Source organism: Anomaloglossus baeobatrachus, chromosome 4 (assembly GCF_048569485.1).
Source record: "Anomaloglossus baeobatrachus isolate aAnoBae1 chromosome 4, aAnoBae1.hap1, whole genome shotgun sequence".
In the NCBI taxonomy this organism is placed as follows: Eukaryota; Metazoa; Chordata; class Amphibia; order Anura; family Aromobatidae; genus Anomaloglossus; species Anomaloglossus baeobatrachus.
Genome location: NC_134356.1, coordinates 391,459,024 through 391,473,170, shown reverse-complemented (window position 1 = coordinate 391,473,170; position 14,147 = coordinate 391,459,024). Strand labels below are relative to the sequence as shown.

General features: G+C 45.1%; 1 protein-coding gene across 8 annotated transcripts in view; it reads right to left on the bottom strand.

The window, feature by feature from the left end:
• Positions 1-14,147, bottom strand: part of FRMD4A (FERM domain containing 4A) — a 720,232-nt gene that overhangs the window by 49,902 nt on the left and 656,183 nt on the right. For all 8 annotated transcript variants that reach the window (XM_075345253.1, XM_075345255.1, XM_075345254.1 and 5 more), the window contains one exon: positions 11,232-11,373. In XM_075345253.1, the coding sequence (XP_075201368.1) occupies positions 11,232-11,373 (142 nt within the window). The remainder of the gene's footprint in view (positions 1-11,231; positions 11,374-14,147) is intronic.

Sequence of the window (14,147 nt, the reverse complement as noted above, 5' to 3'; positions counted from 1 at the left end):
AGAAAAGGCTTATGCTGGGAGGAGAGAGGCTGATGCTGGGAGGAGAGAGGCTGATGCTGGGGGAGGCTGAGGATGGGGTAGGCTGGGAGGAGAGAGGCTGATGCTAGGGACAGAAAAGGCTGATGCTGGGAGGAGAGAGGCTGATGCTGGGAGGAGAGAGGCTGATGCTGGGAGGAGAGAGGCTGATGCTGGGGGAGGCTGAGGCTGGGGTAGGCTGGGAGGAGAGAGGCTGATGCTGGGGACAGAAAAGGCTGATGCTGGGAGGAGAGAGGCTGATGCTGGGAGGAGAGAGGCTGATGCTGGGATGAGAGAGGCTGATGCTGGGAGGAGAGAGGCTGATGCTGGGAGGAGAGAGGCTGATGCTGGGAGGAGAGAGGCTGATGCTGCGGGCAGAGAGGCTGATGCTGCGGGCAGAGAGGCTGATGCTGCAGCATGGGGGGTGCGCAGCATGGGGGATGGTGCACGATGGGGAGTGCGCAGCATGGCGGATGGAGCACGTTTGGGAGTGCACAGCATGGCGGATGGAGCACGTTTGGGAGTGCGCAGCATGGCGGATGGAGCACGTTTGGGAGTGCGCAGCATGGCGGATGGAGCACGTTTGGGAGTATGCAGCATGGGGGATACAGCACGATGGGGAGTGCGGAGTATGGCGGATGGAGCACGTTTGGGAGTGCGCAGCATGGCGGATGGACCACATTTGGGAGTGCGCAGCATGGTGGATGGAGCACATTTGGGAGTGCACAGCATGGCGGATGGAGCAGATGGGGGGTGCGCAGCATAGGGGATGGAGCACGATGGGGAGTGCGCTGCATGGGGGATGGAGCACGATGGGGGGTGCGCAAGCATAGGGGATGAGCACGATGGGAAGTGCACACCTCCCCCCAACACACACACACACACACACGTGCACTGCACAACACACCACACACACACACTGGGAACCACAAACAACTATAATAATAATAATAATAATAATAATAATCTTTATTTCTATAGCGCCAACATATTCCGTAGCGCTTTACAATTCAGGAGGATCATATACAAACAAGTAACAGTTATAGAAATACAATATTTAGAGGGGAAAAAAATACAACCCTGCTCGTGAGAGCTTACAATCTACAATGAGATGGGGGGAGAGGCAAGGTTCAAGTGCTTATTTACAATGACAATCCAACCATCTCACGGAAATGGGGCTGGATAATGGCCTTACACAGACACCCACACACACAGACAATGCTGCACACACACAACACCCAACACACAAACACCGTGGCATACATAAATATACGCACATACCGCACAACACACACATTGCACAAAACATACCTCCCCCCAAAACACACCACACCCACACAAACCGCGCAACACACACACACAAACACACAACGCTACAGACACACAGCGCTCCACAAACAACGCAACACACGCAACACACATACAACACCACTCTCACCCCCCGTCACACCCAGACAACACCCAGAACATGTACAGCGCCAACACAAACACTTGGTAACTACACACAACAACATATAACAAAAATCATACATGAACTACACAATACGTAAATTCTAGAATACCCGATGCGTAGAATCGGGCCACCTTCTAGTGTATCAATAATAGTACAAACAGAGGAAAGAAGAAAGTTCCCTCTTGTTCATAACCTTCTAGATCAACTGGTCTACTGCCAAGTTCTCCAGACATCTGTTAGTCCACACCACCATATCATCACTTACAGATATCCAAGTGCTACAACTCAAAATGATGCCAGAATAAGCTATTTATTGCATAGTAATCTGTCACCAGTGCAGATTTGGACAAATTGAGTGGAGACATTATATTGTTGAGATTATCTCTAAGAGATGAGAAAAACAAGAACTGAGATTTCATTTCATCGCATTGTAATGTTGGTGGTTATTTTGGGACCTTTTCTTATGGGTTAATCTAACAAGTATTCACCACCTCAACAAAATGATCATAAGAACAACAGTCTCCACATGGCACTATCATATCAGAGCCCAAAGGCTAAAGCTACTGTGAGCTACTGTATATGCGAAAAAGCCCATCATGTCAGGCCCTTCCCACAGTTTAAGTACCTGGTTGGTTCCTTCTCATATGTTACCAGTTTTTCCTAGTTAGTAGTAAAATGTACTTTTTTCTTTAAACAGCCTTCAGCTCCATCTCGAGCCATGGTGACTTGATAGATGAATGCTCTGTAGGAAGATTAATCTTGTGCAGATCTAGATAGGTCCATAAGGGTCTTCTACGCAATTTTTTTTATAGTATCAAGCTATTGGGTTGTTGGTCTTCCTCTTTGCCTTGTTCCTCCTATTTTTCCGACCATGATGTTCTTCTCCAGTGATTGCTCTCTTCATGTGTCCAAGTCAAGCCGTAGCTTGGTGATCCTTGCTTCAAGTGATATGTCTGGCTTGATTTGTTCCAAAATTGAATTGTTTGTTTTTTTAGCCATCCATGGTATTGATAACATCCTTCTCCAGCACCCCATTTCAAAGGCGTTGATTCTTCTTTGGTCTTGTTTCTTTAACGTCCATGTTGCACTTACATTCCTTCAATTTTTGATCAAGGAAGACAAATTTTATCTCAAAAGACTTCGCAATCATGTGTTGTGCATTGTCTCATCCTATCACATAGTATGATCCAGGGATAAAAAACATTTTCTGGAAATCCATAAATGGGCAAGCAAAAGTTTATTGCTCTCTCCACCATATTACTGTACACAGAGTTGATAGTTACTTTTTTGATGGTGTGTTAAAGGAGTTGTCCGACATTAGCTTAACAAAAATTTTTGAGTTTATCTGTGCTGTATTGTTATATAAATCACACCTACATTGTTATTTTCTGTTTTCTAACTTTTGTTCCTCTTGAATTATACCTTTATTCTCTGCAGCTTCTTGTTTACATTCAGATCCAGCAAACATGACCACTTCCTGTGCAAAACCTCAGTCAGAGCTGTCACCGCCCAGCCTCAGTGTCCAGCCCCTCCCCAGTGTCCAGCCTCGCCCCCTGCCCGCCCCCTGCACACACAGTCCCTGTCAGTATATTCTTCCCCAGCACCTGACCTGGTATCACTACAGCATTGCAAATAACAGCCTCACATCGGGGTCTGCACCGCATACATATGTCTCTGCACACGCACACACATGGCTCTGCACCGTACACATGGCTCTGCACACGCATGGCTCTGCACCGTACACATGGCTCTGCACCGTACACATGGCTCTGCACCGTACACATGGCTCTGCACACGCATGGCTCTGTACCGTACACATGGCTCTGCACCGTACACATGGCTCTGCACCGTACACATGGCTCTGCACACGCATGGCTCTGCACCGTACACATGGCTCTGCACCGTACACATGGCTCTGCACCGTACACATGGCTCTGCACACGCATGGCTCTGCACCGTACACATGGCTCTGCACCGTACACATGGCTCTGCACCGTACACATGGCTCTGCACATGCATGGCTCTGCACCGTACACATGGCTCTGCACCGTACACACATGGCTCTGCACCGTACACATGGCTCTGCACACGCATGGCTCTGCACTGTACACGCACACACATGGCTCTGCACACGCACACACATGGCTTTGCACCGTACACATGGCTCTGCACACGCATGGCTCTGCACTGTACACGCACACACATGGCTCTGCACACGCACACACATGGCTTTGCACCGTACACATGGCTCTGCACACGCATGGCTCTGCACTGTACACGCACACACATGGCTCTGCACACGCACACACATGGCTTTGCACCGTACACATGGCTCTGCACACGCATGGCTCTGCACTGTACACGCACACACATGGCTCTGCACACGCACACACATGGCTTTGCACCGTACACATGGCTCTGCACACGCATGGCTCTGCACTGTACACGCACACACATGGCTCTGCACACGCACACACATGGCTTTGCACCGTACACATGGCTCTGCACACGCATGGCTCTGCACTGTACACGCACACACATGGCTCTGCACTGTACACGCACACACATGGCTCTGCACACGCACACACATGGCTTTGCACCGTACACATGGCTCTGCACACGCATGGCTCTGCACTGTACACGCACACACATGGCTCTGCACACGCACACACATGGCTTTGCACCGTACACATGGCTCTGCACACGCATGGCTCTGCACTGTACACGCACACACATGGCTCTGCACACGCACACACATGGCTTTGCACCGTACACATGGCTCTGCACACGCATGGCTCTGCACTGTACACGCACACACATGGCTCTGCACACGCACACACATGGCTTTGCACCGTACACATGGCTCTGCACACGCATGGCTCTGCACTGTACACGCACACACATGGCTCTGCACACGCACACACAGGGCTCTGCAACCCCCCCATCCCCATCGGGAACACATGTGGAGTACATACTCACCCGTCCTCGGTCCCCGCCGCTCCTGCACGTTCGTCCGCTGTCTGTGCTCTCTTCAGCACAGTAGTGACGTCACCGCTGTGCTGCAGAGCGCACAGACAGCGGGAGGGACAGTGACTTCTCATCAGCACATTCAAATGTACCGGCATCGGTGATCTGTGATGCCGGTACATTTGAATGTGCGATCCTGGGCAGGGGGCCCGGTGCTGGAGCTGACACTACGGCAGCTGCCGCCAGGCCCCGCCCCCAAATCACGGACCCCACAGCAGTGCAGGGGGAGGTTACTGGAGGTGCAGGGGAATGTGTAGGAGGGTGCAGGGAAGGGGGGCGGTGACTCCTCGCACTGTAGTCGCCCAGCAGGGAGGTGACATGCTGCTCCACATTTGCATGTCAACATGGCCCTGCCCATGTAGACGTGCAAAGACCGGAAGCAGCAAAATCGCGGCAGGAGCGGTCACATGACCGCTCTGAGCCGGGGGAGAGGGGGCTGACAGCGGGGCAGGTAAGTGGTCTCTATCTACTTACCTGCCCCAATGTAGCCCAATAGGGAAATAAAAAAAAAAAGTCAAAGAAGCCGGATAACCCCTTTAATATGTAGCACCCCACTCAAACATTGTGAGTTTATGCTCTAGGCGAGTTTCACACATTCGTATAAACATGGACTGTTCTCGTATTGGAAGACACTGCATGACTGCAGTGTCTCCTTTCCTGAGCTGACTGCTTTCCAGGTATATACAGTATGAGGTTGGTAGTCGAACTGGATCTTCCAATGCAAAAACGGTCTGTGTTCCATTAGTGTGTAAAAGCAGTCTTGTAACGAAAACAATGCCAACATTGTCAAATACTTTATTAACATACAATCATGTCTCGATTGGTTTCCCTCCTGTTTCTCAGTCTTTTTTTTAATTGTTTTTATGGGTTTTAGCTCGATCTCGAACCACAGCGTCTTGATGGATTAACGCTCAGTAGGAAGATCAATCTTGTGCAGCCTAGGTAGGTCCACCAGGGTACTCTCCACCAAGACCCTTATAAATACCTGGTTACCATTGGACCTTGACAGTGATGCACTTATAGAAGTATTAAAAAAAAGAAATGCAAAATCCTCATTGTGTTAATTAGTTCAGCATCGGTGTTTCTAAATATAATAGGAAGCATTGTCCCAAGGAATCTGGAAAACACGGAAGCCCCAACTCAGAAAAAAAAAAATCACTCATTTCACGGTACACAAAAGAAGTAGTATCATGGGTCTTACCTTCAGCTAATCAGCTAAATAACTGACTAGTAACATTCACAATATATATTAGGTACATACAGATGGATAAAAACTATTAAAGGAAAGACTAACCTTACAATAAAAACCATAGCGGAAAAAAAATCAAAGTATGAGATGGCAGAACTAGTTTTTAAAGAAAACTCCTCCACAGCAAATCTAGCTGGAAAAGTAACCCAGATGCAGACATGTTGAAGTATTTCTGAACAGATAGGATATCCTAACAGACCAGACTAGACAACGAGTGCTCTGTTTTGGAGACCCTTGGGAGCTCATCACAGGATACACACATGCTCACATCTGTCTTCATTGACAAAGATGCAGCAAGTCCACTTCCAATTGCAAGCATTAGCAAAATACATTCATCATAGCCTCATGGGATTCACATACAGTGCATATAGGCCTTCCAATTGATTGGCTAACCCTCCATTATATACAGTCATATGAAAAAGTTTCGGCACCCCTATTAATGTTAACCTTTTTTCTTTATAACAATTTGGATTTTTGCAACAGCTATTTCAGTTTCATATATCTAATAACTGATGGACTGAGTAATATTTCTGGATTGAAATGAGGTTTATTGTACTAACAGAAAATGTGCAATCTGCATTTGAACAAAATTTGACCGGTGCAAAAGTATGGGTACCCTTATCAATTTCTTGATTTGAACACTCCTAACTACTTTTTACTGACTTACTGAAGTACTAAATTGGTTTTGTAACCTCATTGAGCTTTGAACTTCATAGGCAGGTGTATTCAATCATGAGAAGGTATTTAAGGTGGCCAATTGCAAGTTGTTCTCCTATTTGAATCTCCTATGAAGAGTGGCATCATGGGCTCCTCAAAGCAACTCTCAAATGATCTGAAAACAAAGATTATTCAACATAGTTGTTCAGGGGAAGGATACAAAAAGTTGTCTCAGAGATTTAAATTGTCAGTTTCCACTGTGAGGAACATAGTAAGGAAATGGAAGAACACAGGTACAGTTCTTGTTAAACCCAGAAGTGGCAGGCCAAGAAAAATATCAGAAAGGCAGAGAAGAAGAATGGTGAGAACAGTCAAGGACAATCCACAGACCACCTTCAAAGACCTGCAACATCATCTTGCTGCAGATGGTGTCAATGTGCATCCGACAACAATACAGCGCACTTTGCACAAGGAGAAGTTGTATGGGAGAGTGATGCGAAAGAAGCAGTTTCTGCAAGCACGCCACAAACAGTCGCCTAAGGTATGCAAAAGCACATTTGGACAAGCCAGTTACATTTTGGAAGAAGGTCCTGTGGACTGATGAAACAAAGATTGAGTTGTTTGGCCATACAAAAAGGAGTTATGCATGGAGGCAAAAAAACACGGCATTCCAAGAAAAGCACTTGCTACCCACAGTAAAATTTGGTGGAGGTTCCATCATGCTTTGGGGCTGTGTGGCCAATGCCGGCACCGGGAATCTTGTTAAAGTTGAGGGTCGCATGGATTCAACTCAGTATCAGCAAATTCTTGACAATAATGTGCAAGAATCAGTGACGAAGTTGAAGTTACGCAGGGGATGGATATTTCAGCAAGACAATGATCCAAAACACCGCTCCAAATCTACTCAGGCATTCATGCAGAGGAACAACTACAATGTTCTGGAATGGCCATCCCAGTCCTCAGACCTGAATATCATTGAACATCTGTGGGATGATTTGAAGTGTGCTGTCCATGCTCGGCGACCATCAAACTTAACTGAACTGGAATTGTTTTGTAAACAGGAATGGTCAAATATACCTTCATCCAGGATCCAGGAACTCATTAAAAGCTACAGAAAGTGACTAGAGGCTGTGATTTTTGCAAAAGGAGGATGAACAAAATATTAATGTCACTTTTATGTTGAGGTGCCCATACTTATGCACCTGTCAAATTTTGTTTAAAAGCAGATTCCACATTTTCTGTTAGTACAATAAACCTCATTTCAATCCAGAAATATTACTGAGTCAATCATTTATTAGATATATGAAACTGAAATAGCTGTTGCAAAAACCCAAATTGTTATAAAGAAAAAAGGTTAACATTAATAGGGGTGCCCAAACTTTTTCATATGACTGCATGAACTGATCACATGCATACTGTACGGGGATGAATAATTGCAATAATGGTCCCTTGTTCCCATACAGATTGCTGATTTAGAGGATTGTCCATGTAAACGGAAGTGTAACAAGTGCAGATATGATAAATCATCCATTGGCTCTTGTTATGGGGAAACATGTATACAGTCCATGTTATGTAAATAAAAGCTTATAACATGACTTTAAATTCATCCATTGGTTTCATAAATTACTGTTTTGAAAGCTGAAACCCTCCCAAATTTGGTTTAGGTTATGAAAATAAAGTTGCTGCAAAGCTGAAATATTGATCATTTAATGAACACAGGTCAGATTTTAGAAAGACAAACGTTTTGTCGCCTTGTCATATAATGCACCCAATCCTAGTTTACATCCTCACCTGTGCTCACTAAATGATCGGTTAATTAGTGGGTGTGTATAAAAAGAAACCCAGCACTCCAGACCTTCAGTTGAACTGCAACTTGACCTCTGACAACATGCCAAAAATCCACCCTGCGACCAAAGCCTTGATTATCAAGAGGCTGAAGACAAGATCCACTGTAGAGGTGGCTGGCACCTTTAATGTGTCTCAGCGTCAAGTACAAAGAATTAAATAAAGATTTGAAGAGACTGGAGATGTTTTTGACAAGCTCAGGTCCGGCAGACCCCGCATGACAACTGCTCAGGAGGAACGTTTGTTGGTTAGAAAATCCAAAGCCAGTCTCTCTACCAAAGGCCTGGTCACCTCAAGTCCCTGTGTCAACTAGAACAGTTTGTAGGATTCTGTATCGAAATGCCTTCATGGTCAAATCAGTGCCCAGAAGCCAGCACTAAACAAAAGGCAATTAAAAAACGTGTGGCATTTGCCAAGTCCCACAGCCTGCTAAACAGATGGATGCTGGAAAAGTGGCAGAAGGTGGATTTCTCTGATGAATCTTCAGTTGAATTACACCACAGCCGCCGCGAATACTGCAGGAGACCTACTGGAGCCTGTATGGATCCAGAAAACAGTTAAGTTTGGTGGTGGAAAGATCACGGTCTGGGGTTACATTCAGTATGGGGGTGTGCAAAACATTTGCAAGGTGGAAAGCAATATCAATGGCCTAAAATATCAAGAAGTATTAGCTACCTCTTACATTCCCAATCATAAAAGGGGTCAAATTCTGCAGCAGGATGGTGCTCCATCTCATACATCCATCTCTACAACAAAGTTCCTCCTGGCAAAGAAGATCAAGGTGCTCAAGAACTGGCCAGCCCAGTCACCAGACATGAAGATCATTTAGCATGTTTGGGGTAGGATAAAAGAGGAAGCTTGGAAGACAAAACCAAAGAATCTAGATGAACTCTGAGAGGCATGTAAGACTGCATTCTTTGCTATTCCTGATTACTTCATCAATAAATTGTATGAATCATTGTTGAACCGTATGGATACAGTCTTTCAAGCTCATGGAAGTCACACAAAATATTAAATATGGCTCTAATAGCACCACAAGTTCATTCACCAATGTTATGCAACATATCTTTGTATTAAAAGTTACCCATTTGTTTGAATTTCACATTACTTTCTGTGAGCGACAAAACTTTTGTCTTGCCAAAATCTGACCTTTCTGTGTTCATTAAATGATCAATATTTCAGCAACTTTATTTTCAGAACCTAAACCAAATTTGGGAGGGTTTCAGCTTTCAAAATAGTAATTTATAAAACCAATGGATGAATTTAAAGTCAGGTTATAAGCTTTTATTTACATAACATGGATAAGCGACAGAACTTCTGTCAGGGAGTGTAATAGAACCCCATGTAGTTGAAGCTTTATACTATCATGTTTGCATTATATGAACGCCTAGTTAGGGTGGAAATCTAAATAGTTTATATGTAAATAGTTACACCTACTGGTTCCACCAACCCAGTATCTGCCCAATGACATATGATACCTGAGTTACAGATCAGTGATGTACTTGCTATACTTGTTTTGTAGTGGACCATTTGGCTGTAATTTGGATGTGTCACACGTCTGTTGCACTCCAGATTAAAGCAGGAAGGGAAACATCTGTGTTTAGACACAAATGGTCAAAGCTGACAGACATATGCACAAATCATGTCTGACGTGTCTGTGATACAATTCCTATTTAGACAATTGTATCACAGATTTCAGACTGGTGGTGGCAGAAGGATAAAAAAAAAAGTTCTGTAGTTACAACCGTAACTACAAAACTTCTAACAATTGGTGGAAATGTCTAGTGTGGCAGAAAAGCAGCAATGAACTCTGAAAACAAACAACATGCCTGCAACCCCGAGCATATGATTTAAAGGGAACCAACCATCAGGATTTCCATTTATAATGTAAAACCAGTGCTATACTGGTGCTAGGATGCTGAATGTAAGCATAGCTTTTGATCTGAGATGGGAGGTTTTATTTCAGAAATATGTGCGAGTAACGTTCTAGCAGTGCACTGCTATTTGATTGACAGGTGCCACAGGAAAGGAATATGTGGATTGGGTCTTGCTATCTATACCTGCTCTGTCTGTCTGTCTGCCTGCACCAGAATTAATGTTTATGACGGCAACGGGGAGGAAGGCCAGGCAAGCAGACAGGTGAGAGAATAGATAGCAAGACCTGACCCACATATTCCTGCCCATGTTGCACCTGTCAATCAAATAGCAGTTCATTGCTGTAACTTTACTTGCACTGATTTCTGAAATAAAACCTCCAATCTTGAACAAAAGTTTTCTTACATTCAGCATCCTAGTGCCAGTATAGCACTGGCTTTACTTGATATATGGATATCCTGATGGTTGGTTCCCTTGAAACCATTAGGACCCCTGAAAAGTCACATGAAAGAAGAGAATGGATGATAAGGCAGTTTTATTGGTTTTATATATATATATATATATATATTTACATATTTTGGATCATGGGATCCAGCTGACTTATAAGAGTACCATGATGAGGATGTTAATGATTTTTTTGGGATATAGGCAAGTAATGTCACATCCAAGTATTTACTATGCTGGCTCAGTGGGTAGCCCTGTGGCTTTGCAGCGCTGGGGTCCTGGGTTCAAATTTACTAAAGACAACATCTGCAAGGAGTTTGTATGTTCTTGTCATGTTTGTGTGGATTGTGAGCCCCAATGGGGACAGTGATAAAGCTCTGTGGAATATAATGGTTCTATACAAGTAATGCATAATAATTACAAAGGCAACACAATACAGTAGGGTCATAATAAAAGTCTGACGGCAGGAGACACAGAATCCAGAGAACCTTCTGTAGATACCTTGGTAGAAGCTAACCCATGAAGGGCTACAAAGCGCCATTGCTAACAGCTGAGTCAACATGCCACCCAGGTATGGTTCAGTAGTCATAACACAGATGTGCAGAACAGTGTTACAACAGTGACAGCCTTACAAGACAAACATAAGTACTCCCATCAGTGACCTACCTGATGACAACAGGCTTCCACTACTTCCACTAATGATTTTCCCTTTACTTCCCATATTTGCAAGTTTCGAAGTCTTCAAGGTCCCAGTCTCTGTTAAATCTATGGCAATTTCACTCAAGCTTCTTGCAGCATGTATTTTGGACTGTTGGGCAAGATACCACATTCAGTTACACAAATCTGTCAATTTCTAAAGGATTTATGACAAAGCACATGCAATATAACCTGCAGCAAGAAATCTATGAACGTGTCCGGGCAGACATGGTTATAAAGGCAGAGACAACTGTAAGGCTACTTTCACACATCAGTTTTTTGCCATCAGGTTCAATCCGGAAAAAAACGGGTTAAACGGATACGGTACCGCATCCGTTTATCCCCCATAGACTTGCATTGTTGCCGGATTGTACCTGATGGCTTTGCGTTGCATCCGTTTTTTTCCGGATGCGGCAAAATAATTGAATGCGGCGGCCGGATACAACGTATCATGTAACGTTTTTTGTCCCCTTAAAAAAACCGCATTCTGCCGGATCCGGCGCAATACGGCATTGTATACAATGGGTGTCTATGCATGCCGGATCCGGCGCAATGCGGTTTAAACCGGATGCGGTGACCGCATCCGGTTTGTTAAACAGAGCATGCGCAAATTTTTTTTTTTCCTCATCACAAAACTTATAAAAGGATCCAGCACATTCTACACACTTCCTGCCGGCTCCTGACTTCAACTTCTGCTGTCCTCCAGTCCAGTGCTCCAGGGAAGAGGTATGTCCACAGTACTGTCCACAGATCACTGCTGTGAGCTGCGTGCATGTACTTAGACATTTTTTTTCTTTTTTTGCAGGTGCAGTGTTGCGGTTCATTTCTGGGCATCCTGTTGCTGGGTCCTTTGATCTTCCGTGGCAGTGCAAGAGTGTTCCTGAGGTAATGTCCACAGTACTGTCCACAGATCACTGCTGTGAGCTGCGTGCATGTACTTAGACATTTTTTTTTCTTTTTTTGCAGGTGCAGTGTTGCGGTTCATTTCTGGGCATCCTGTTGCTGGGTCCTTTGATCTTCCGTGGCAGTGCAAGAGTGTTCCTGAGGTAATGTCCACAGTACTGTCCACAGATCACTGCTGTGAGCTGCGTGCATGTACTTAGACATTTTTTTTTCTTTTTTTGCAGGTGCAGTGTTGCGGTTCATTTCTGGGCATCCTGTTGCTGGGTCCTTTGATCTTCCGTGGCAGTGCAAGAGTGTTCCTGAGGTAATGTCCACAGTACTGTCCACAGATCACTGCTGTGAGCTGCGTGCATGTACTTAGACATTTTTTTTTCTTTTTTTGCAGGTGCAGTGTTGCGGTTCATTTCTGGGCATCCTGTTGCTGGGTCCTTTGATCTTCCGTGGCAGTGCAAGAGTGTTCCTGAGGTAATGTCCACAGTACTGTCCACAGATCACTGCTGTGAGCTGCGTGCATGTACTTAGACATTTTTTTTTCTTTTTTTGCAGGTGCAGTGTTGCGGTTCATTTCTGGGCATCCTGTTGCTGGGTCCTTTGATCTTCCGTGGCAGTGCAAGAGTGTTCCTGAGGTAATGTCCACAGTACTGTCCACAGATCACTGCTGTGAGCTGCGTGCATGTACTTAGACATTTTTTTTTCTTTTTTTGCAGGTGCAGTGTTGCGGTTCATTTCTGGGCATCCTGTTGCTGGGTCCTTTGATCTTCCGTGGCAGTGCAAGAGTGTTCCTGAGGTAATGTCCACAGTACTGTCCACAGATCACTGCTGTGAGCTGCGTGCATGTACTTAGACATTTTTTTTTCTTTTTTTGCAGGTGCAGTGTTGCGGTTCATTTCTGGGCATCCTGTTGCTGGGTCCTTTGATCTTCCGTGGCAGTGCAAGAGTGTTCCTGAGGTAATGTCCACAGTACTGTCCACAGATCACTGCTGTGAGCTGCGTGCATGTACTTAGACATTTTTTTTCTTTTTTTGCAGGTGCAGTGTTGCGGTTCATTTCTGGGCATCCTGTTGCTGGGTCCTTTGATCTTCCGTGGCAGTGCAAGAGTGTTCCTGAGGTAATGTCCACAGTACTGTCCACAGATCACTGCTGTGAGCTGCGTGCATGTACTTAGACATTTTTTTTTCTTTTTTTGCAGGTGCAGTGTTGCGGTTCATTTCTGGGCATCCTGTTGCTGGGTCCTTTGATCTTCCGTGGCAGTGCAAGAGTGTTCCTGAGGTAATGTCCACAGTACTGTCCACAGATCACTGCTGTGAGCTGCGTGCATGTACTTAGACATTTTTTTTTCTTTTTTTGCAGGTGCAGTGTTGCGGTTCATTTCTGGGCATCCTGTTGCTGGGTCCTTTGATCTTCCGTGGCAGTGCAAGAGTGTTCCTGAGGTAATGTCCACAGTACTGTCCACAGATCACTGCTGTGAGCTGCGTGCATGTACTTAGACATTTTTTTTTCTTTTTTTGCAGGTGCAGTGTTGCGGTTCATTTCTGGGCATCCTGTTGCTGGGTCCTTTGATCTTCCGTGGCAGTGCAAGAGTGTTCCTGAGGTAATGTCCACAGTACTGTCCACAGATCACTGCTGTGAGCTGCGTGCATGTACTTAGACATTTTTTTTTCTTTTTTTGCAGGTGCAGTGTTGCGGTTCATTTCTGGGCATCCTGTTGCTGGGTCCTTTGATCTTCCGTGGCAGTGCAAGAGTGTTCCTGAGGTAATGTCCACAGTACTGTCCACAGATCACTGCTGTGAGCTGCGTGCATGTACTTAGACATTTTTTTTTCTTTTTTTGCAGGTGCAGTGTTGCGGTTCATTTCTGGGCATCCTGTTGCTGGGTCCTTTGATCTTCCGTGGCAGTGCAAGAGTGTTCCTGAGGTAATGTCCACAGTACTGTCCACAGATCACTGCTGTGAGCTGCGTGCATGTACTTAGACATTTTTTTTTC